This window comes from Bactrocera dorsalis, chromosome 2, assembly GCF_023373825.1.
Source record: "Bactrocera dorsalis isolate Fly_Bdor chromosome 2, ASM2337382v1, whole genome shotgun sequence".
NCBI classification, from domain to species: Eukaryota; Metazoa; Arthropoda; class Insecta; order Diptera; family Tephritidae; genus Bactrocera; species Bactrocera dorsalis.
Genome location: NC_064304.1, coordinates 21,252,854 through 21,278,886, shown reverse-complemented (window position 1 = coordinate 21,278,886; position 26,033 = coordinate 21,252,854). Strand labels below are relative to the sequence as shown.

Genomic DNA, 26,033 nt, shown 5'->3' with positions numbered 1-26,033 from the left:
CGTCTACCATAATTACAATAATAACATTAAAAAGGCAACGCCATATAAGAAAAATTTTTATTTATGAATATAGACAAAGAAAATGGATTGGAAAGTACGGTTTTTACTTTAGACCATCTATTGAGTACAGTCTATATATTAGGTAGTGATGGGTAACAATACCCCTATGAGCCCTCAACACGGTAACTGACGAATAAGAGTTACTACAGTATCACCACAAAGGCAGGGACAGGGCTGGTTCGCCTCTGTTGTAGTTGCCAAGTATCTAACGAAAGTCTAACTTCTTGTCTGGGTACTCGTTGCTTCTCAATAGCACAACATTCTGATGAGGAGTCTTACTATTATTTGGGGTATGAAAAAGGGCTGGATCAAGGTGACATGCGACCCGTGCCGAGGATAGAACTGTCTGGCTGCTCTTAGATATCCCAGTTTTGAACAGATCTTACGAATACCTGGCGGCCAGTAAGATGGCCTTACTTGCGTAACGAGGGAGATGCGCAAGCGGACATACTTTTCTCTGTACTCGTTGGTCCAAAATATGAACCAGATAAAGAATAACAACAAAAAAGATTGAAAAGTGTCCGGATCTGCTGGAAAAAAACCAAGGTAACTACTTTCTGCGAGAATGGGACAATGTTAGTAACGAGCTAGAATATAGTCACCACAAAGCCAGGAGCAAATCTTGGTATAAGTGAGGAGAACATATTACTGTTCACCTGCTGCGAAGGGTGCAGCTGTCACCGCCAACCAATGAGGGGCTTACAATGGCGCACCAAGAGTTCATTGATTGCGCGAAAGCGGTTCTACCCAAGTATTAACTTCATTCTACAGCAGCGGCAGCCAAGAGATAGAGGTCAGCTGTAGAGGCTAAGCCGTTAGCCAAAAAGGCTGAAGAAAAATGGTAGTAGATACGCTAAATCGTTTGTAGCTGTCGAAAAAAAGTCATATCATCTGTTCAAGGGTATGGATTACGGCTACACCATCACAGCCGAAAGTGATCAATAGAGCTTGCAACCCAAATCTGTTTAGTGAGGGGTGGAGATTCGTTAAGACCTTCGAGGACTCCGAAGCAGAATTTGGCATGGAGACTAAAAGGGGCATGTTACAGATCCTTCTGCTACTTCTTGCTTCTTCTCTTCTTATACAAGACTTTTCACGCTTCTTCATCAAATCGAAATCGTGAATCACATATCGTTTTGGCACACATATCTTTTATCAAAAGAAATATATAAATAAATGTATAGAAAAGATGAAACTGTTTTAGATATTGAAAACATTGAATTTATGAAACAGCGAAGATTTTTAAAAAAGCTTTTGAAGCCTACTGAAAATTTATTTATATCAAAAAATGCTTACTAATATACCTAGCTGAGTTTCGAACCCATGCCACATAAAAGGTTAGTATAGTTCACAACCTCACATTTTTAGCGATACTCACCCAGACAGTTTCAACGGTACTTCACAAACTAATATGGTGCTAAATATGCTAAATATTGTTCTAATTCTTTAAAAAAATTATAGTTTTTTATTTCCAATTGATTTTTTATGTAATAATTAGCATAAAATGGCGTAAGCTTTTATTATATTTGCCGTAAAAGATATTCAAATTAAAGAGCTAATATTTAAATACCGTTAAATAGAAGATACTTGTCATGACAGTTACAGATTTTGCAAAATATCAATTAAATAACATGTTGTTGCAAATATTTAGCACTCTGCCGGCAGCTTAGCTTTCCCACTACATTCTCAGTTCACTTTTTTGCAAGCAGTAATGAGACTATTTTAATGTCGCCGAAGATAAGTTCTGCAAACTTTTATGTCGCCAATAAAAGAACGACGAAATTTTGACAAGGTAATTAAGTTTGTGGCAAAGTTTGCAGCAGCGCTTCCTAGTAATACTAGCACAACGCTCTCTTCGCTCTTACCTATAATACGCCGCTAGTCAAATTTATAACTGTTTGAAGTCGTAAAGAATTGTACATGCACCAATACATATTTATAATCTGCACTAGGTTAGGGCAATAAATGCCAACGTAATGAATTGGTGCGGCAGGAGCGCAAGTAAAGTGGCTGAAATTCGCACAGATAGATGCGCGCACCACATACAAACAGCAAGCGCTAACTGTTTTGGCAGCAGATAACACGCTGGCGGTTTATGTGTTAATTAAAAATGCCGCTTGCACACACGCAAATACACAAAAACACACACACAAGGCAGTCAGGTGCGCAGGCGCGCAAGTGCAAAGTAAGAGAACACGGAAAGCTCGGAAGCCAAGTGGGAAACATGCGCGCATGTGTCATCCAACATGTTGTTGCGCAGCATAAACACTTTACTGCAACCAGTATTTCATATTCGGCATAAAATAACCGTTAGGCGTCCATAAAAGGCAGATGCTTGCATAATAGTTGGCTTGCCAGCCGTGTTTATGGCATTCATAAATTAATTTACACAATTTGTTTGCGTTAATCTATCAGCAAAATGCAAACGACTCACGCGCGCACACACACACCAACGCTCGCTTGGATATACACAAATTTATGCACATTTATAGGTGAGGTAAGTTGTGTTGCAGCCTCTTCGGCAGATAAAGACATTCAAGTGAATGTGTCAACAAACAGTTGAATTTATCGCCGTAGGCCAGTTTATTGAGCGCTGTCATCATCATCATTACCAGCAGCACCTCCGCGGCGGCTTGCATGAGCATCCGAATTTTGTGGCACTCACACACACACACACACACACATCGATACTCATATAAATGCAACTTTTGGTGCAAAGAGTAGTAATATTCCCATAAATTCCTTTGTACGTGTATTCAACTCAAGCAAACAACGAAAATTCTTACAACACCAACAAGCAAAATTGATGGGACTTGAAGATAAAGCTGAGAAAGACGCACTATTAGAAATCCCTAACTTCGTGGAAATATGCTTAGATTTATATTCTAAGGCAAAAGTTTTATACACAACTCTTCTTATGGGGAGCTTTCATCAGTGAAAGCTTTCAGCGCACTGTAAAAAAATCCTTATTTTCGAGCAAACATGCTTAGATTTAGATTTTGATTCAACAGTTATGTACTTAACTCTAAATATGGAGAGCTTTCATCAGTGAAAGCTTTCAGCGCACTGTAAAAAACTCCTGATTTTCGGGCAAATGTGCTTAGATTTACACTTCTAGTCTACAGTTATATAATTGACTCCAATTATGGAGAGCTTTCATCAGTGAAAGCTTTCAGCGCACTGCAAAAAATCCTTATTTTTGGGCAAATATGCTTAGGTTTACATTTTTATTAAAAAGTTATGTACTTGACTCTAATTATGGAGAGCTTTCGTCAGTGAAAGCTTTCATCGCCCTATCAAAATCCCTTATTTTCGAGTCAAAATAGTTAGGTTTTCATTATATATTTATTTACTTTTATCCAAATATGGAGAGCTTTCATCAGTGAAAGCTCCATGATTTACAATTTAAGCTTTTGTACATGGATTTCTATTACCAGAATATCTAAGTGGTTTGGTTTCGATCAACCTCAGATGTAGAAGTTTGCATCGAGCTTTCATCAATAAAAGCTCAGTGCTTTAAAATTTTAACATATGGGTTAGACGAAATCGTAGTATTTGCCACCAGGTAGTGCTAATTTAAGTAGTTATTTGGCACTTCTTTATTCTAGGTTTCTCCCATCAATAAGAAGAAAGCTTCGTGATGAGCTTTTCTAAATTCTGGAAGTATAGAAAAAGCACTTGTTTTACTATTAGCACATTTTGAGGCATCTGAATAAGCTGCTACTTTCGAATAAGCCGAAAGGTTTTAAGAAGTCAGAAAATAGTCAAAGTCAAGGGTCCCTTAAGATTCGACGAATATTTTTCTCTCATAAACGCACACATAAAGAAACTTTTATTGAGGTAACTCGACTATAGGCAGCGCTTCAACCTTGATAGGGTCACATAAAGAACAAAATTTTCCTTAGTAAACTACTTCCCGAAAGAGGAGACACAACTAAACAAATTTCTTCAGCTTCATTCAAGAACAAAATATCAAAGCTGTAAGACCTCTCTCGCATGAAGAAACTCTCCTAGGTAAACTTCTTCTGCAGCACTGAAGAACTAGTAAATGTCAAAGCTGCAACGTCTCTTCTTGACTGGGTGAACACAACAAAACAGCAACAACAACAATAATCACAAAAACATCACTTTGTATCATCTTCAAGCACATCGACGTACGACCTTTAAAGGTGCGCCTACCGACTGACGGCGCGTGATCGTGCCGCTTATCGTCGCATCTCAATCACAATCGCCTGCCGCCCGTGAATAATTGCGTAGGTGTTGTAATTTTTCGCTTCGCGTGGCATTTTTATTACTATTTTCGGTTGCTCATGCTGTAAGTGGCAGCCTTTTGCCACAGATCGTCTGTCAGTTGCGGCAGTCGGCAGCTTATGGTAGCTACCAGCTGGCAACTAGATGTCTGTGTGTGTGCGTTCGCTTTTGAATGTACTGACAGCTTCCAAATTCCTCTGACTGCAGTTATCGCTTACGCAACCGCCGCAGTGGCAGTGGCGACGAAGGCAGCAGCATGCTTTCATTGTTTCATACGCCGATGGTGGCCTAAGCATTTTTTTTTGGTGGTGCCGCTTATCGCACAACCATAAATTTTGATGTTGATTGCATGTGACACATTTCGGCAATATACTATCGATCTTTATTACCTTTAATTTTTGTTGCTTTTATTTCTAGGTTTATTTTTCGGTTTAGTATTTTGGGAGGAATATTCTGGGTTTTGGCGTGAGGGGTATTTACAGAATTCAGTCTTCTTCTTCTTTATTGGCGTAGACAGCCCTTATTCGGTTTTAGCCAATTGGAGATTCCCAAAGGATTGGATGTCTTCCTCCTCTTTTCATAGTTAGTTAGCGTTTTCATCCATTTGGACTACATGACCTTGCCAGTGTAGCTGTTGTTTCTTAATTCGACATAGTTCAAGTCAATGTCGTCGTATATCTCGTACAGCTCATCGTTCCATCGAATGCGATATTCGTCGTGGCCAATGCGCAATGGACCATAAATCTTCCGGAGAACCTTTCTCTCGAAATTTCTTAACGTCGACTTATCAGTGGTTGTAATCGTCCTTGCCTCTGCACCATACTTCAGGACGAGGATGATGAGTGACTTGTAGAAATTGGTCTTGGTCGTCGAGAGAGGACTTTACTTCTCAATTTCCTACTCAGTCTGAAGTAGCACTTGTTAGTTAGAGTTATTCTGCGCTGGACTTCGAGGCTGATGTGACTTTTGGTGTTAATGCTTGTTCCAAGATAGGCGAAATTATCTTCGGCTTCGAAGTTATGACTGTCAACAGTGACGTGGGTGCCTAGTCGCGAGTGCGACGCCTATTTGTTTGATTACAGGAAATATTATAAGGAGTAATTTCCCAGTCGCTGCTTTTAAAATAGTTTTTTATCACTCTTGCCACATGAGGCCTATCATTGTCATATTGGTAAGTTATTGCCTCGCAAACATCAGGCGTTTCATAGGTTGTCAACGATAACCTTCTCCATTATATCATCTGCTTCTAGAAATTCACAAAATAATGCTTCTGAGCTCATCGAGTAGAACATTACAACAGACACAAGCCGATGCAAAACCAACTTCTTTTTTTCGTTCAAGCGGCATTGCTGAGAACTACCTTTCAACGTCTCATGGCTTCAATTCATGTGGCACACAATTTTATTCTTGAGTGATTCTTAAAGATTATGGAAGCTCTTTTTGTGCTGATCAACAATCTTCATTAAGTAGAGCTTTCAGTTGCTTATCTACAAACTTTTTTGGCTGCACAAAACCTTCTTCGTTTTCCAAGCCAAAATCACTACTTTATAAGTTTACAAACTATCTTTAATCTTCAGCTAGAGAATGCTCGTCATAAACTTCCACCAAAACACGATGACTTTCTTAGAGTTTCTTCATATTCAAGTAACACTCCCAATAAAAACAATTTTTAAGTTAATAAGTCCGACATATTTCAGTGGAAAATTTTTTTTTGTTAACGCTTTAAATAAATGACATATACTGAAAGAGGCTCATAAGGACAATAGCATTCCAACACATTTTCCGAATATAGAAACAATAAAATAATAGTCACGATACGCCAACTCTTGGCAAACAGTACTAAATTAGTTAAAAATATTAAGGAAACACTTTTATAATTAAATTATTCCTCCTGAGTTAGTTAGTAGAAAGCTTTCATTTACATACAGTTTCTCTTTCAATAATATAAAACTATGTATTTCATTAATTCAAGGTTTTGAAAAATTTTAAGAATACATAAATATTTTAATTTAATATTAATAATTTGATTTTTCTAATAGTCAAAACTTGTGTTCACATATTTTCGAAATTTAATTTTTGCAAAAAAAAATTGTTTAAAATTATTTTAGTACAATGAGTTCTTATACACACTTATTATGTATTGATATATATGGATTTTATTTATTTTTATACAAAAGTGTTGCCATACCTTATGATAGCGATCAGTGCTCGCACAGCAACTAGGATTGCATACTTTTAGGCATAACAGAAAAATCAACCAAAAAAGCGGAGAAATGTGTACCCAGCTGGCGCTCTTATTTTTGATTTTTACTTGTATATACGCTCTCTTATCAACCGAGCGGCTGTGTGAGTAGTTGGAAAAGAGAAATTAGATAAGCAAATTAGATTGTTTGTTTACTTGTGTGTATATGGTTGTTTATGCTTACACGATGAACTCGTATGTATGAGTAAGCATAGCAAAGTAATCAAATAATCATTTGGAAAGTTCATACTGGCGGTTAACTTAAAAAATGAGCTAAATGAAATTAACATTTTTTTATTAATTGTAAAAATAATATAGTAAAATATATAATTTTCAAAAAAAAAATGTAATATACTATGTTTAAATATGTATGTATATGCATATATGTATGTATATAATTTTCCCTCACAGTTTTAAAAAAGTTACGTATTCTTCAAAAAAACATTTTTTTTAAACTGTTTTTATTTTCTATGCAATTCACACGAGTGTTTGATAAGCGCTAATAGTCAAAACATTAATATTTTATTTTAACATACATACATACATATGTATGTATATACTTATGTACGTGTTATCGTTTGCTTCTTTTTGCTCGCATAGCGCGCATTTCTAGTCGCTGTGACGTTAATCGAACTAAAAATAATACAAAGACAACACTTGCCACTCATGTCATATTGGTTTTGTGTGGGTGAGTGTTGGGGAAGAAGGCGCGTGTTTAGAGAATTTTAGAAAAGATAACAAAAAAATGCGAGTTAGCCAAGAGACCGCCAATAGCGCGCTGCGTAGAATATATATATACAGATATTTGCATATACATACACACATATACATATATGTATATATATATATATATACATATATTCTCAAGTGGAACACACCCACAACAGCTGTTTTGATGAAGCAATTACATTGCCAATAAATGATCAAATATTTGTTGTTATTATGTACACTATTTAACAAACTAGCAAAATCCGATTAGATAAATGCCTGCGGTGGACTAATAATAAAATAGATGTATAAAATGCTAAAATGTATTACAAGCAGTAAATATTCTTAATAGGCAAATAAACATATCAGTGGACAAACGTACATTCATACTTATACATGTTTGTATATGATATTTTTTATTGACATAACAGGCAGATGATAATGAAGATAAGAATTTAACGTGTTATGAATAAATATGTGTTTGCAGAGTCATTTAAACCTTTCATATTGGTAAAAAAGAAATAAACGGCTAACTCAAACAAATCTTTTTGTTTAACAATATTATTTTTATTTGGGAACATTTCTAAACTTGACAGTTATTCTTATTTTAAAAATTAAAAAAAAAAATTATATTAAATATTTGACTTTTGACATTTCGAGGATGATATAAAGCGATTGTTAGAGTAAAGCGTGTTGCATAAACTGCTAATCCCATACAGGAAATATCTACATAAGTAATTAAAACAAGCATGAATGATTCGATTAGGTCAATATGCATTCTTTTGCTCAAATGCTTATTACCATTTTGAAGGTAATTTCGTAATGTCATTCTAACACAGAATATTGACAAACACCTGGAACAGCCACTTTTTACAAACTTTTCTTGAGGCGAAATTTTTAGCGACAAAATACAAAATTACATTAGACAGGAATAAGAGTACAAAAAGGTATGTAACAGGAAGACTTTGTAACCACTTGGTGACCGGACTATAAGATAGATGCCTAATAATCCCACACAAAGCTCACGGAGACTCTGGTGTATCTGCTGATAGAACGCATTTCTCTCCTTTGGACAGAGCAGAACGGCGCTACGCGATTGATTCTCTCGGACGGTTCAATTGTTGAGAGTACAAGCTCGAATTATAAGTTTTGTCATTGTAAAATTGCTTATAGTAGATGATACCCGACGTATGCCAGCATACACAGAACAAACTTTTATTGACCTCAGTAATAAATCTGGCCACTTGCGCCGTCTCATCTCGATTCGAGCACGACCTACTTATGTAGGTGTAAAGTTAGAAATAGAAATTGTCGTCAAAATATTCGGTATCTGAGGGCTTGAGTTATTTTGTTCCAATTTAAACATTTTTTTGTCTTAAAGTGGTAAACACTATTCGTACAAATTTGTTGCCGGAATAATTAAATTTAAAATTTTGTTATTGTCATCTACGAGCTCGTCCACACATTTTTGCCAAGATAAACTTGTTGAAGTTAATCTTGATGAAGATAATTTTGTCTTAATCACTCGGATTTCAACTCGCCTCATCATTCTGCTCATTTTTTAGTACATATATACATAACCCTATATCTAACTCGATTATTGGTTATAAATTAGATATATGAATTATTAACAGAAATTTGCAAATTCAAGCCATATTCTCTACAAATTTTTATAAATTTAGTACTCATTTAGAAAACGAAATTAATTAAAATATCTCGAAAATTCAAAGAAAACATTTTGGAATTTTGTACATACTAGATCTTTGCTTGTTATTTCTGATTTATGCCAAGTGACAAAATTAAATGAAATTTCAAAATGAATTATTGGCTGACTTACAGACATTATTTACAAAAATGCATAAATTTATAAAATTTATAATTAAATTTTGTTAAACAGGCAAATAACAAATGTTTTTTATATTTAAATATATTCCTTTGATATTTTTATTCCATATCTTTTTTGTATAAGTACATATGTATGTTTTCGTTTCCAAATTCCATAAAATGCATTCTTTTATTAATCACACTGGGGTTTTAATGATTATTACTTAAGTTTACAACAAAAACAAAACAAAATTATCAAAATGAAAAGAAAACATGCAAAAGTCATAATATTTGTTTTGCTTTTGTAAATAACCACAACTATTATATATTTTTTCTGCTAATTTGTTGACAAACAAACTGTTTTTTCATGAATATCGAAAGATATCAGAATTTAGTGGGTGACCAACATTACTCGAAAACGGCTAAGCCGACTATTCTCAAATTTTAACATGAGCTACTTAGAAATATTTTTCTAGTAATAAATGAAAGATTTTTTCCCACCGATAAATATATATTTTTCTTATAAACAATTTAAGACGGAAATTTAAGACAAAAATCAATTTTTTCTGTTTGAAACCGGCATTTTATTAAAAATAGTATTTTGCTTATTCCTTTCGATTGGTTTCACTAGATAACTTTAACGAAATCTGTTTAGCTTTTTAATTTTAGAGCATCCAGTACATATCTCTCAGTGGTCATCGCAAAAACTTCTTTTTTGTGAAAAGCTTCCGGCGGTGAGCTATAGTTCCTTTCCAAACTATATCTTAAAATATAATTAAAAGATAACACAATATGTGTAAAAATTTTTGAATCAATAAACTTAAACGTTTTCTCAGAAAAAATTCTGGAAATTTCGCTTCTTTTTTGGCCTAGCCTTCTAACTATACACATATATTTATATACATATATACGTATATATAATCACTGAAGGTTTACTCTACCTAAAAGAAAGATTCAAATTAAAAAAATTTATAGAAAAAATTAATTTCCATTTCATCCTCGAACTCAAATCGTCAAAATTTTAAAAAGTTTCTTAGCAAAATTTCGTTAAAAATATACTAAAAATTTATTTAATAATAAAAAAGAGATTTACAAACAAAATTATGACATCTAAATATCTTCATATTCATTGAAGTATATTTATTTGTGAATGTTATGCAAGTTGATGAAAGCGCCAGCCAGACAAGAGGTACATACATACATATGTATGTCTATTTCTCAAAAATATAATTTATGGGTCCACATTTGCATTTCAAAAATATTATTATTTCAAATACGCTTCCAAATCATAAACATTTATTTTGAATTCACACACGTTTAGAGCATAACATATTTATGTACAGATAAGTATGTATTCACACACCGCCTAATTTGTGTATCAAAAATAAAAAAAAAAAATATTTATGTCTAATTTTAATTTTTGAACTTTCATACATTAAAAATGTATTTTCCCACTGATTTCATACATTTTATACTATTAAGGATTTATTTTTATTTTATTATGAATCCCAAAAAAAATCAGTTAAATAATTCCAAATGCTTTGTATTCTGTGGGCAAATAATAAAAATTTGCTAATTCTGAAAAACATACATACATATGTATATGTTATTCATATCTTAGTTGTTGTTGATGCAACACTTTAATGCATTGGCATCCAATTTCATTCATGTAGTTTTTGAGTTGCAAATATTATTTTACTATAATACAAAGTAAGAAAAACCACAAAATTCAATATATCCAAAGCTTCAAGTAAAGGGTGCTTTGAAATACAATAAATTTTCATTTCAAAAATCAGTTATTCAGACCTTCTTTTACAACCGTGGGTTTGTCTGTATCCAGAACACAAAACTTCGTAAGTTTTCTATATCATTTGCGAGGTCCCTTCAGTTGCACATTCCAAATGTTGTCAGATCTGTTTACTTTTGTTCCTTCCATTGGACGTTGGCGTTGGCGCCCATGCTTTCGTTTTCACCCCATGTGTCTCAAGTCAAAAGAGCTTTTCGCTGGAGCATCATCTTTCATGCGAACAACTTGGCCTAACCAGCGCCTTCGTTGAATTTGTATACGCTTAACTATACATTATATGGTTCCATCGTCTTCGAATTCATCGCTCACGCGGACGTCTTCAAATATTTGTGAAGAAGAGTTCTCTCGTATCCTCCAAGTGCTTTCTCATCTCGCATCTTCATCGACCATTTTTTTCCAGCGCCGCATAATAGGAGGAATTTCAAAATGTCGATAAAACAAATTTTGGGTTATTAGTAATAAAAACATTCAATTATCTTTGAGCAATATTAAATGTTTTCTAAAAATGCTTTAAATTTCGATGGAATGGTCTGAAGGTAAACAAACTAGCCTTTGGAGGCTGTGAACGAAGAAGAATCTAGAAAAAATAAATTGACTTCTACTAAAAATGAAAAAATGGAAACATTATTCTCTCATATTATATTCGAATAGCAAAGTTCTTTCAGATTTTTTTTCTGTGAAAGATCATAGTTCAGCAGAGCAAATAACTCACGAGACACACTTTATTTAATCACACACAAGAACAACGTATATATGAATTTGATATGCTTTTATTTACACATACACAAACAAAGAGATGAAATAAGTGACAAAATATAATTTTCTTAAATATTAGTTTCTAAAAATAAACTTTTATTTATAAACAGTGGCGATGGATGCAGCGAATAAGGTGTGGCATGACAATCTCAGGCGAAAGGCTGAGATTTCGAAAATATTTTTCACAACAGAAAATCTAAGTTTATGGATGTTCATAAAAAAAAAAATTTATTTCTGGCAATCTGAGCACTCAGTATCGCCATCCCTCTAATTTTTTATACAAACTTAAAAAATATTGCCTAGAATCAAACAAACTTTTTCATAAAATTTTTTAGAAAAATAATTTATTAAATTTTAATAATTTCACTAAAATTAATAAAACTTAAATTATATAACACATTTTTTTCTAACTAACTTTGGTAGTAAAAGCGTATTAATCATAACTATTTTATAAAATCACTAATAAGTTGGTTCCCAGTAGACGCTTGGCTTCACTTTGGTCAATGTGCCTTGGTTACTAATGTAGATGGCGCCATTGTCCATCAACTCGACGGCTTGAGCCAAATGTTGGCCACAAATTTCGGGTTTCTGTGTTTTGGAGTTGTTCAATTTCTCGCCAATCTCCTTGGAATAGTCGAAGGTATATTTGCTGGCAATGTTGTTCTTCAATGGCGTATCAGTCAAACCGGGACAGAAAGTGACCACCGCAATGCCGGTGTGCTCATAATAGTGGGGATCCTGAAAAAATAGTTTAAAATAATTTATTTTAGTTAAAAACAATATTACTAATAGAAAGAAAATATTTATATATTAATAAAAAAATATTGTCAAACATCTATTAGTATGAGCCACTTACGCCAAGTGAACGCGAGAAGCCCACAACACCGAATTTCGATGCGCAGTAGACGGCGGTGGGTGGTGCGGGCTCCAAGCCCAGCACGGAAGCAATATTGACTATCACACCACCGCGTCCCTTCTTGTTCTTGTCCATGAGTGGAATGGCCTCGAGCGTGGTGTTGATGAGACCAATCAAGTTGATGTTCATGGTCAACTCAACATTGGGATCGGTGAGTATGCCGGCGCCATTGATGAGTGCATCAATGTATTGCACTTTGGCGATAACATCGGCGAGCGATTGCTTAATGCTATCCTTGCTGGTAATATCGAATTTAGTGTAGTAGACTTTGGTCTTGGGATTGATCTCTTCCAAGGCCTTCACTGCTTCGGGTTTGTCCAAAACATCGAAAATGAAGAAGGACTATAGAAAAAAGGTAGACCGTGAATTTATTTTTATTTATTTTATTAAAAAATTTTTTTTTATACAGAAAAAATAATTTGGTTTCAGAGTCTGTGTCAATATTTTCTGAGTTTTCAAATAAATTTATAATAATAATTAAAAACTAAGAATATAATATAAAAAAAAAACATTAAGTAATTATTTATATTTATTTCGATTAATTTGCAACATTTTAATTTTTTTTTAACTTTTTTGTAGATTTCGGTATTATCAGTTTCTAAAATCTTCAAAGAAATATTTATATTTTTTTATATTGCTTTATTATTTCTTTCTTAAATTCTCTAATGATTCTTTCTTTATTTTTTGTGTACATTTCTGTATTTTTTTTCTTGAATTTTCTAATGAAAATTTATTTTATTTTTTTTTTTGAAGATGTCAGTATTATTTTTTTCTTTGATTTTTTTTTTAATTTTTATCTATTACAAACGTAAAATATTTAGTTTTTAGAATTCGAGATAATTTATATATTTATTGTTTTGTTTTTTATTTTTCCATTATTTTTTCTTTGAATATTTTTGGTTTTGTTTTGTCTATTTTCCTACTATTTCTAAAACATATTAAAACAAATTAAATTTGTTTCTATCAGTCCGTAAGTAGTTAAACACTCGTTTACCGTTATTCGAAACTTCACAGTTACTTTCTACTACTTTCGAACTTTACTTTTCGAAAAATATGTTAAAATTTTTTTTTTATTTTATTTTATTTTATTTTATTTTATTTTATTTTATTTTATTTTATTTCGATTATTTTTAATTTGGAATTTTTAATTTGGAATTTTTATATTTTCTTCATTACTTTTTTCTTTTACAACTTCAGGTAATTTGGCACCTTTTGTTGTTAATTTTTTTTTTAATTTTTTAAATCCTCTAAACCTTTCTAAACTTTTAAATTTATTCTGCATTTTTCACAAGTTATTTTTTAATATTTCTTCCGTCTTACCGCCAAATCTCTGGTCATCAACGCTTTGCAAGCTTCATAACCAATGAAGCCCAAGCCACCAACGAACACAACATTTTTACCCGCCAAACTCATATTTAATGAAAATTTAGTTCAAAATCCAGAAACACCCTAATTTGTATGAAAGCACTTCTCTGCAACTGTTTGCCCAGCGACTGTGATGCGACTGAGCGCTTTGCCGGCTTTTTATATCCAAATCCTCCCGGCGCGTGTAGGGGCTCGTTCGCGCATGTCACGGAGCTTTTGATACGAAAATGGGGCGGACGCCAATTAAACGACACATTAACATAGCTTTCGTTGCGTCAAAATTCCCCACACAATGTTGTCGCAGAAAGTATTTGCCTGAAAATAAGTTCTGCATACTTTCCTGCAACAAAGTAGTGAATGTAAATAAATAAATGCTTGTATGTGTCTATATGCAAACGCGCTGAGGCATATATAATATATAAACTCTAATATACATATCTACATATTTATACATTTAAGTGCACAAGTCAAGAAGTTGTCGAGTCATTCTAAAAGTTGGCACGAGCGACCATTGATGCTTTTCATGTTTGTTGTACTGAGATTTTTTCTAAATTTCCATTGAACACAATTCTTAATACAGATCATTTGTTAATCACTTTCGGATTTGCGTTAGTTCAGTCGTCGGCGTTTTGCTGATTTTTAGCATGTTATTGCTAATCACTTTCGATATTTACTAATCACAATTTCTCAGCGAACTTGTGTCAACAAACACAACAAAGTTAATTTTGTTTCTCTTTGCCTTAATAATTAAGAAGAATTAGATAGATGCATACGGAATTATTTGTAAACTTCGCCTTTTGCTTTTGAAGCCACTATGTTGCATTCTCGTAACGGTGCTTGTCGCACTAACCTTCAAAACTGCTGTGCCTTGTGATTTTTACAATGGATAAAAATATCTAAGAAAGAAATTGCCTCAAATTGTTTTATCAAAAACAAGCCTACGAGTGACACAAAGTCCTCGAAGGCGGTCGAGAGATCGTTGAAGACATGCCTCGTTCTGAAGGACTTTTGACGTCTTCAATGAAAATATTTAAAAACTGAAGGACACGGTGCTTGAAAATCGTCAGGTAAGTGTTAGAAAGATGGCAGGATAGCTCGAAATCTCTCCCGAGTCCGTTCGAATGATTTTGGTAGATATTTTGACTCGTCCCGATGAAGTTAAATTTTCTTCAACCAAAGTTTCGTAAACAAGTCTCTGTAGACATGTTTGATTGTACCGATCCCACATTCATGGAGAGCATTACATCGAATTGGAGGGAAAACAACGAGACGAAACCAAACAACCACGCAAAAACCACTCAAAATCAAGGTGATGCTCATTATTTTTTTCAATATTCGAAGTTAGTATATTATGACTTTGTTTTGATAGTCGATCAAAAAAGAGATCTATTTGGCTGTATTGAGACGTTTTCTTGAGATAATCCGTCGAAAACGGCCAGAATGTTGGAAGAGAAATTTCCGGATTTTGCACTATTGCATTGAGCCGCGATTGTGACCGAATTTAAAGCCAAAAACGAAGTGAACACCACCGATCAAACACCGTATTCATCAGATTTGGCTCTGTGTGATTTTTTCTTGTTTCCCTAACTGAAATTGCTGCTCCATGGAACCCGATTCCATTCGATCGAAGAGATAAAACCAATTTCGCTGAAAGCCGTCTCAAAAAGTATGGCGAGGACTTGCAAAATTGTTGGCATAATTGTATTACATCTGGTGGCGATTGCTTTGAAAGCGAAAAAATTTATATTGATGAATAACGAATTATTTTTTTTTGTATTTACAATTTCCGGGTTATTTTTTTCGGAATGTATATGATCGACAGTCCGAAAGATATAGACTTATCTGAAGAGCTTCATGAAACATCAAGTATAGTAGCACATCGTGGAGTAGCAGTTCCCAGAAGGAAAATGGTGTAAAGAAAAAAAAACATTCACATTCAACTATGCCGAGGACATAATGCCTCTTACAGGTTCATTTCTTTAACATAAAAGGGTACACCTGTGGAAAGATCATTATCTTGATTTGTGTTGGTCAGTTTGTGTAGTCTTAGGGTGGAGAGTAGTCCACGCGTAATTTCGTGAAGATATCTTGTCAAGTAAAAAAGTTTCCCATACCAGGACTTGTTCTGTTTGTATGACAGCTGAACAGCTATAGTGGTCTGATCCGCAGAAAATTTCTTCAAAGGTTGTACCATTGAAAAGTAAAACACGCCAAATGTCGTGCAGATATTGCTTCAATTAAAAAAGTTGAATCTGATTCTTCAGTTTGTATGGTAGCCATATACGGATATTGGTTTCTTAGAGAACTATTGGTTTTAGTACAATCATCTTATTTTGATTAATTGTTCACTTAATTTTTTTTTTATTTAATTGTAAAATTTTAACATCAATCAATTAAGAAAAATACATCCAACTGTTAGTTTCACAGATGCATAAATATTGGGTTGTCAAAAAAGTCTTGCGGTATTTTTATTGAATCAATTCGTGCGGCACCCATACATAAAGCTTCTTAGTGACTCCAAGCTTCTTCAAATGGTTGATAACGGTTTTATGACTACTATGCCGGTCTCTTTCGACCAATTCAGCGATTTTATCGCAATTTTCGACGACAGGCTTTCCGGAGCGTGGCGCATCTTCGACCACCTCTACACCAGAACGAAAACGTTGAAACCATCGTTGTGCGGTGGAAATGGAAACTGTATTGGGTCCATAAACTGCACAAATTTTATTGGCGGCTTGAGATGCATTTTTGCCTTTATCGTAGTAGTACTTTAAATATGCCGTATTTTTTCTTTATTTTGGGACGCTATAACTCATGAACGACTTAAAAGAAACGACAATCAATCAAACACGTGTTAGCGCGTGAAATAGCTTTCCAAAAAGGTATAGCATGACCCGATGCGACGAATAAAACTAGAACTACGCGCTTTCAGCGCCAACTAGCGAAAATACCACAAGACTTATTTGACATCCCAATATTGACTTATATTTGATGTAATATTAAATTATTGAATTTAAATTTTTTTTAATATGGCAACATAGTTCTAAAAATAGCGATAAGCTTTCAGAAATATGAAATTTAATTTTAATTATCTTCTAATTGATTAAATAATATTTTCGATATATTTCAACACCTTTTTTATGTTATGAATGGAAATAAAATTCTCGAACTCCTTTCGGCGTAATCTTTTTAACCCATCTGAAACATTTTCGTCGAATATTTGTCATTCCGTGTCTATAAAATTATATTAAATGCATTATCTGCCATATATTCCAATTATCAATTTCTAATATAAATTATTTATTTCAAATTCTAAGGTACGTAAATCAATTTTCAATTGACTCTTTGCTGATTACTATACACATTGTAAGCAAATGGAAATGTAATTCCGTTGAATCAATAAAATAGCACCGTGATTAACTTGTTTGATAAGCAACTATATTGCTAATTGCTTTAAATATATTTATGTATATTTAATTAGCTGATTATTGCACATTTTTATAGCTTTATAAGTTTGTTTTTGTTGTGCTTAATGCATTTCTTAATTATCTGTAGCGCTTGGCGCTTGCCAAGTTTAGTCTCGCCACAGCCGACGCTCATTATTTGTTAGTAAGTAAGCATATGGACATGGAAATAAGACAGCATGCATACTTGTATTAGAAAAGTTATTATGAAAAACTAAGACAAAATCGAGTTCACAATGTTAATATTAAGAAAAAAATATGAAAAAGTTATCAGCAAAGATCGGCGTCGCTTGGGGTTAATGTTGTCGTGTCTAACTAAGTAAGTGAAATAAAACAGTTTTTTATTGTATACGTATGTATAGACTATAATAGATTGCATGTACTATTTAGAAATCTATTTTAGAACTGAATGACTAATATCATTAAATGTCTATTTACATATAGATTTCATATAGATGTCATGTACTTAACAGAAATAGAATTTTACGTTGGACTATCGAGAGAATATACATTCCAGCCACGTCCAGTGGTTTTAATTCCACTAAAAATCTTTCCAGATTTCGATAAATATGATATACTCGTATGTATATGGAAATGTAGCAAAATGGGTTCAATAATTATGGTGTCCGTATGAGGAATAGTATAAACTAAAATACAAATATAGATATAGAGGTATTCATACTCATAAAAGTACTAAAGAAATATAAAATAAAACAAAATCCTTTCACTAAACAAAGTAAGCTCTCTGATGCTTCATATATTTTGTATATTCATTTTAGACATCATAGTTTTCTAATATCATCTTAAAAGCACCAAAAAAGTTAACTATATACTTGAAAAAAAATGAATTTTTTGCCAACAGTGACTCAATTAAAATACGAGTATTTCATAAAATTCAAAAATATTTTCTTTTATGACAAAAAATATTAGGAAAAGTTTTGCGTGTGTCCATTTCAATGCACATATGTGTACAACTGCCACTGTAAATAATGCGCTCCACCTTCATTTACATTTTACAATGTGAACTAGTACTGTATACCTATATACAGGTAGCTGTAGACATCAATCAAATATTTGCGCCACCCTCCCACTGTCTCGCAACCCAACTATGGTACTACGACAACAACAATACAATAAGTCAAGTCACGTTTTGATGCAAAACTAATGAACATTTATTCAATTCAGACTTTTAACTTACAAACTAAATAACATATATATATATTTACACATATGTATGTACATATTTACATGTATATACAATATTCAAAAATATCTCAGATATGCGCTGGAAAACCTAGTTGAAAGTGGGTTGCCAGTAGACGGTGGGTGTGACCTTGGACAAAGTGCCTTGGTTGCTGATATAGATGCCACCATTCTCGGCTGACTCGACCACCTGAGCCAAATGAGCGCCACAAGCTTCTGGTTTCTGTGTCTTGGTGTTGTTCAATTTCTCACCAATCACCTTGGAGTACTCAAAAGTGTATTTGGTGGCAATGTTGTTCTTCAATGGCGTTTCGGTCAAACCGGGACAGAAAGTGACCACAGCAATGCCGGTAAGGTTGTAATAGTAGGGATCCTGTTATGAAATAAAATAGAGAAAAAATAATTTTTTTATAAGCAAAAGTAAAAAATTGTAGTCGTGCGCCATATACTTACGCCAAGTGAACGCGAGAAGCCCATAACACCGAATTTCGATGCGCAGTAGACGGCGGTGGGTGGTGCGGGCTCCAAACCTAGGACAGAAGCAATATTAACAATCAGACCGCCGCGTCCCTTCTTGTTCTTGTCCATGAGTGGAATGGCCTCGAGCGTGGTGTGTATGAGACCAATCAAGTTGATGTTCATGGTCAGCTCAACATTGGGATCGGCGAGTATGCCGGCGCCATTGACGAGCACATCAATGTATTGCACTTTGGCGACAACATCGGCGAGTGCCGACTTAATACTCTCCTTGTTGGTGATGTCGAATTTGGTGTAGTACACCTTGGTCTTGGGATTGATGGCCTGCAGGGCCTTAATGTTCTCAGCATTTTCCAAAACATCGAACACGAAGAAAGACTGCGAGAGTTGAAGAAATATTTTTTAGTTAATTTGTTATGTAATTGTTTTTATTTGAGAACACTTGCAGCACATGAAAAAAAGCGTAAAATTCTTGGTTTCAACTCACCGACACATTCTTGGTCATAATCTGTTTGCAGGCCTCGTAGCCGATGAAGCCCAAACCGCCAACGAAAACCACATTTTTACCGGTCAAACCCATTTCACTTAAATCAGTCTTATTCACTTTGCTTCACTGGCGTTTAACGTTTGTTTCTGCGCTATGGACACTGCGCAACTAATGCCATTTCGAAACGAAGGTTGCGCTTTTATAGGGCAGCAGCCGAAACCCGAAGCGTCTATCACAGATGCTGACATTTCTAATGGAAATAATCAACTAGCATAAATATAATAAGTATGTCTTGAATATGCTCAGCTGATATGAATATAAAATACGATTCTAGTCAAATCATTCAATCGTCGACAATATGGGACCATACTTAGACATACATACATACATACTTAAACATACAAACATACTTAGAACAGTATATACATATGTACATAAATATACAAACTCAGTAGGTGTGTTAGCGCGAATGATAGAGAGTCTTCTAGCTTTGTACTGCATTTATGCGAATAAGAAATGAAAAATAATCTAGAAAAAATTGCCAAACTCTGCAATACAACTTAGTCATGCTGCTAAATGATAATGGCAACCGAACTCTTCGCGTGACAAGCGTGGCTTGCCAGAATAGTTCGCTTCCTACGTCAGCGATCGACACGCGTATAGGACGAAAAGCGATTGCGAGAAGAACAAGAACATTTGACAGTTTTTACTTGTCATTCTATATTAATTGTTCAGCTCTTATCAGTTTCTTCTACTTAAATTTGTTTAATTTGTTTTGATTTTGGTTTGTTGTTTGGTATGTTTCCAGGCAGCTAGCCACCTGCCTGCCGAAGTGATTATATTATTAGGTTTTGTTATCGGTTCTCTGTTTTTTGTTGTGTTTTGTGAGCATTTTTACTTCTTTTAGTGTTTTTATTGTTGTTGTTTCTTTAATATATGTATTTTTATATTTTTTTCGGACGAAATCGCTAATTTGTTTACATGTTAGACAAGCTAGTCTTAGTATAAACAATTATTCATATTCTTGATAAGATTCCTCCAACGCCGTTTATATTATTTGTTGTTGCTTGTAAACTTGTTTGTAAGTATGTATGTATGGTGCTTTGGTGCAATTTAAAAATAGCTAATTGCCGTTTAATTTTGCATATATTAACTATTTAGTTATATTTACTCTATTTAGGGTCGAAGGTAGGTGGTATTTGTATATATTAACATTGCCGTAGGCAATTTCGAAGTAATTACATATTTACTGTAATAACAGTTAATTGATCAAAATTGAATGTTTTCTACCTTCTACCTATTAAGCTATTTGTGCTACTGTTTGCAAAATAAAAACTAAATAAAGTAAGATAGAGTCAAGTTCGAGTAGAAATGAGCTCTACAAGATCTACAACCAAATGCAGAGCAACAAAACAGATTTTGCCAATCTATGACAAAAAAAAAAACCAAGTTCTTATTATATAGGTCCAGGAAAAGTGTACACAAATTTACAGCACTGACCATTGGAGAGCATGCTTTAAAAATGGAAATGCTCCACAATAGCATGCGCCGAGGGAAGCAAGGAAACGGTTCTTCACTTTCCCTGTGAGTGGCCAGCTTTATCGCAAATCAGACATCGAAGTTTTGGAATCCATCCAATAGCTATCCTTGAAAAAGCATGACTGAGAAGTACTTTCTTTTAGGGCACCAAATAGTTTGAACACTATTAGCGCTAATTGAGCCAGAAGGGCAGCACTCTTACGAGTACCTACCTACCTACCTAGGTCAGTACCAACCCAAAGTAGCACACAACATATCTTACAGTCCTCGTCGCTCAATGGATGGATCAATGTAGCTGCGATACAAGTACCGAGTTTTGAATATCAATACTTTTCAAGTGTTGAGTAGAGATAACGAGAACTCCAGGAGTGAAATGAAGAGTATGAGTACTTTAAAGACAGTGGCTTTTTAGACTACAGATGGCAAACGATCTTGAAATAGACTTAATTGCTTTTTATACTTTTCACTTATCTCTCATTTCAATCATAATAATAATATAATTTATATGCATACGATTAGTATCATTTGCTCTCTGACGGCGATAATTTCTTGCAGAGTGATGATTTAGATTTCTTTAGATCATTTATGTTATCAAAAGGGTCACTATTTCAATACCTCACTAGTTTCACTAGTAATTTTGAACACATATGTAGCTGTTTCGGAAATCAAATCTAACTCTAATTGTAAATCAAAGAGTTCGCAGTTTTCATATTTCCGCTTTCAACTACTAACATAAGTTAGTTATAACATGTAACATGTTGCTAGAGAGTATAATACTTTTGTTCACCTAACGGTTGTTTGTATCACCCAAAACTAATCCCGATAAATACAGGGTTATATATATATATATAAATGATCAGGATAACGAGACAAGTTGAAATTCGGATGTTTGTATACCCGTCCGTCTATCTGTGCAAACTGTAACTTGAGTAAAAATTTAAATATCATAGTGAAACACGTGTTCATTGGCAAAAAATTGAAAATGAGTTCGTAACTGGCTGTAATCGGGCTAGTGTCACGGCCACAAAAGGCCATTAAACGAAAACCTATAAAGTGCCGTAAATTATCGCAGTGTGAAGAGGGACCTGTGGGCTAATTTTGAAAAAGTGAGCGTGGCTTCATCGTCTAATGGGTTTAATGTACACGTCTCCTAAACCACTAAAGCTAAATCAACCAAATTCGCTTAGAGAATATAATATTATATAACATATATCACAATTTTAAATTTCGGCTGATTCTTTCACTTTCCAGTATACAAAATTGGTGCTAGACAACTATGTCCAAATGACTATGGCACCTTATGACTAACAATTGTGCAAGCCCTAAGTACGGAATATGCGGACCCATTGCCTATAGTTGACTTTATTATCGAAAATATTGGTCCTTGTGTACGATAAGGGTATGGTATGTCTGTATGTCTAAAAAGAGTTGAATCGGGAAACTACTTCCCTTACCCCCCCTATACCAAATATAAATATTTTCGAACTTCGAAGTCACTTTATACCGAATATATCGGCAAACATATGAATTATATAATAAAATTTAGAGAGCGTGTTTATTTAATAGCCATGAATCTTTGTGCCTAAAATGTAAAAAATCGGGTGCCAACTTGTCCAAGACTCCATATAACTAAAAAGCTTTATATACTTGAAGGTATTAGTCCGGCTTTAGTCCTTGTAAGTTTTCGGTTGTCCGAACTTATCCCTTCCTTACTTGTTTTGTATATATGGACTATTGTAGATTAAGTGTTTATGCTTTATATAGTAATCATAAACATTCGTAGCAAATATTTTAGCATAATTAATTAAATATTTCTCTATATTGGAATATAGTAACTGCATTTGAAATGAAAAATTGCAAATATATACAAATGTCATTTCTTTTCTAAAGCAAAAGTACACATTAGGGGTAGCACCATTGTAGATTATTTTAAAACTATTAATTAAAATGCTAAAAATATACTATATAATATTCTATATAACTTAAATTTGTACACAGATCAGAGCTGCAGGAGACACTGAACTATATTGAGACTTTCTTGACTAATATTGATTACTATTTTTACATATATGTAAGTATATATCATATTATTATATAGTAAAGTAATTGATGATATAATCGCGTAAGCGGTGTCTACGCCAATTAAGAGAAGTAATTGATTTTATCCACTTCTGCATTGCTCTCACTCCTGAAATATTAATATAAATTATTCTGGCATCACAAAGCACCAAACTGGTTTAGGCGTGGCTTATTGGTCTACCAGATTAAACTAACCTAACCTTATATAAATTATTATTCATTATTTTTTCTCCTCCAACATTTGTCTCTTCAAACACACGAAAAAAAAAAACTAAAAAGATGGCCCTCCCTCATCAGTTATCCATAATGGTCTCACCCCTTAAGTGATCTTAACTCGCCATAGACGGAATGCGATTTGCTAATTTCCAAGTCAAACTGTTGCACGCAAAGCTCGCACAAGTGCCGTTGGTCTACTAAAGCAAATAATTGGCGCTAAATTAAATAATGCAACCTGTCATGTACGTCTGTGCAAATAAATGCTAAGGCGAGTAGGAAGCATTGCAACAAAGTAATATGTAAATGAGAGCTAAGCAGTGCAATTGCTGAGTGCACTCGCAGCAATTTAGCTTGATCTTGATCTTGTGCTTAATAAGTAATAAGTAAGACTTCCAAATGCCCTTGCATTACTGTGCTGACTTACAAATAGAACTCTACGTGCGTTGCATTTATCCGCACAGAAACACGTGATGCACGTTGCTCGTTCTCTTTAGGAGAATATATGCTATTTATGTATATAAATAATTTAATAGAGGTGTGTTGCGTTAAAGGAGGTATTTGAATGAGAGTGCCTCCGAGTTATGCAGGGGCTTGATGTCTGATGAACAAAAGAAATTTTATGCTATTAAAATGTAATATTTTCGAATATGTTTTGAAAATGTAAATGCAATATTGGAAAGAGAATTTTCTCGAATTTTCTCCCTACATGGTTTCTTCAATAATTTAGTGCAACTGTTACGGTTTCAACAAGGTACGAGTATAATTGGAGAGCAGTAAATAAATAATGGATTTTTTTCTATAAGGTTTCCTTATTAGAAGACATTGTCTAAATGTTGCGTATATGTATACGATCCAACAACGAGTCGAAATTATTAAAATTTCTACCGAAATTCGGAGTCAGTGGTTTCAATTTTAAAAGCTCTTAAGAGCGCCCAATTTTTAGCCGTCATTATAGTCCTGTCAGATCAACTATTGAGCATATAGTGGAAAAATTTGAATCCAAAGACGCAGTTCAAAATATTCCCGTGCCAGTGAGACAATTGAGGAAGACCCAAATCAGCCCCTTACAGGTCGTTCTCAAGCATTCTCTGAATCGTGATTGTGGTGAATATCCCGAAAATATATTGGCTTACATCCGCACAAGATCAAATTGTCGCAAGAACGGAAGCCGCTTGACCACCAGACTCGTCATATGTTCGAGATACGCTGAGCAACAACTTGAAAATGATCCAGAGGCCGATATGTTACTGTGAATTGGAATCGCTATCGCTCAATGATAACTGAATATTTTTGGAAATACTAAACTGATATTTTGAATACTAGCTAATTTCTCACCATCTCCTCATTGTCATTTGCGTGTGGCCTAAATATGGATTGCAATCTATTTCAGTACTTATAAACTACATTTAAAGCAGTCCTCCATTCTCACGAAGGGTCAAAAAACTGTTTGTCAGCAATAGAGCTGATAATAATTTTAACATTTTTTTACCGATTCATCACTTTTATTTTAATAAATCGAATTGAAAAAGCTCACAGAGCTCACAAATGGTCTAAAAAATAAAAATTTATTGATTACTTTGTATTTGTATGCCTGCTTGTTCATATAATACTTATCATGGCATGAGCAAGCAGCGAATTAGAATTATTGACTCGTACTTAAACACTTATCTGAAAAATGTTTAATCATGAATTTAGTAATATATTAAGCGTATCAATGCGAATTATTAGAAAGTATGTATGTATATTGAACTGATATTACAGAGAGCAATAATAATTATATAATAAATATAAAAAAAAACTATATAATATTTAGTTTTATGCCCCCTAGGCGATTATGCCAATCTGAAGTTGATAACCCAGTTCATATAAATTTGTATACTGAAATTCCCAATGATGGTATATTTCGAACGAGTTTAGCTTTTGAGTAGATTGTTGTGGTGTAAGGATGAACACGATCTTTGATATATTTGTAATGTGGTCGTTATTCCGAATACTTTGGAGCTCATCTCTTGCTTAGATAACATTTTTATGTTCTCCTCTGCGTTCCTAGTTCCTTCTCTTTCTCTTCCTTAATTGTTCCTGTCTCTCTTTCTCTTCAGTTTGTCAACTGTTATCCAATCAAAACCGTGTATCCTGCGTGAATTTCATCAAAAATGCAACCCTGCGCCGATTGTGACAAACATTACCGTTACAATGTAGCAACAATCTTTTTTATAAGTGGCCACTACGCTCGGACAACCATCAATCATATTAAATATCGTCAGGATAGTGCCACTAATATTATCATATACACACATACATACATACATATATGTATATACAGATATATATATCCACACATATTACAAGTATACATGTATATTCGTGAGAAAATCCACATGCATGGGTTAAATGCTGCACGTTGCATGACACTAAGTTGAGCGATTACGCTATCGTACAGCTGATGCTGCACTGCAACTGTGCAATCATCAGAGAGAGCAAAAGCGTCTGCTTGCAAATGCATTAGGAATTTCCCGAAACAATCTTTTATGGCACATCAACGCATTCACACGTCAGCAGGTTAAGTATGTGTGGCAGGTTAAGTTCAGCTGCAGCATGGAATCCATACAAAAAAGGATAAGCTGCAGAGACGACGAGAA

The 26,033-nt window shown here is 34.0% G+C and overlaps 3 protein-coding genes across 3 annotated transcripts in view; 1 reads left to right on the top strand and 2 right to left on the bottom strand.

Moving 5' to 3' along the window:
• Positions 1-11,963: 11,963 nt before the first annotated feature.
• LOC105229833 (alcohol dehydrogenase 1) lies at positions 11,964-14,076 on the bottom strand. Its single transcript, XM_011210300.4, has 3 exons — positions 13,885-14,076; positions 12,505-12,906; positions 11,964-12,386 (listed from the first exon to the last, which is right to left on the bottom strand). The coding sequence occupies exons 1-3, from the start codon at positions 13,975-13,977 to the stop codon at positions 12,108-12,110; spliced, it is 774 nt and encodes a 257-aa protein (XP_011208602.1). The 5' UTR covers positions 13,978-14,076; the 3' UTR covers positions 11,964-12,107.
• Positions 14,077-17,092: 3,016 nt separating this feature from the next.
• Positions 17,093-26,033, top strand: part of LOC105229836 (uncharacterized) — a 60,957-nt gene continuing 52,016 nt past the window's right edge. Inside the window, exon 1 of the mRNA XM_049447947.1 lies at positions 17,093-17,712. The gene's annotated coding sequence lies outside the window, so the exon portion shown is untranslated. The remainder of the gene's footprint in view (positions 17,713-26,033) is intronic.
• LOC105229834 (alcohol dehydrogenase) lies at positions 18,542-19,743 on the bottom strand. Its single transcript, XM_011210301.4, has 3 exons — positions 19,561-19,743; positions 19,050-19,451; positions 18,542-18,969 (listed from the first exon to the last, which is right to left on the bottom strand). Exons 1-3 carry the CDS (start codon positions 19,651-19,653, stop codon positions 18,688-18,690), a joined length of 777 nt encoding a protein of 258 aa, XP_011208603.1. The 5' UTR covers positions 19,654-19,743; the 3' UTR covers positions 18,542-18,687.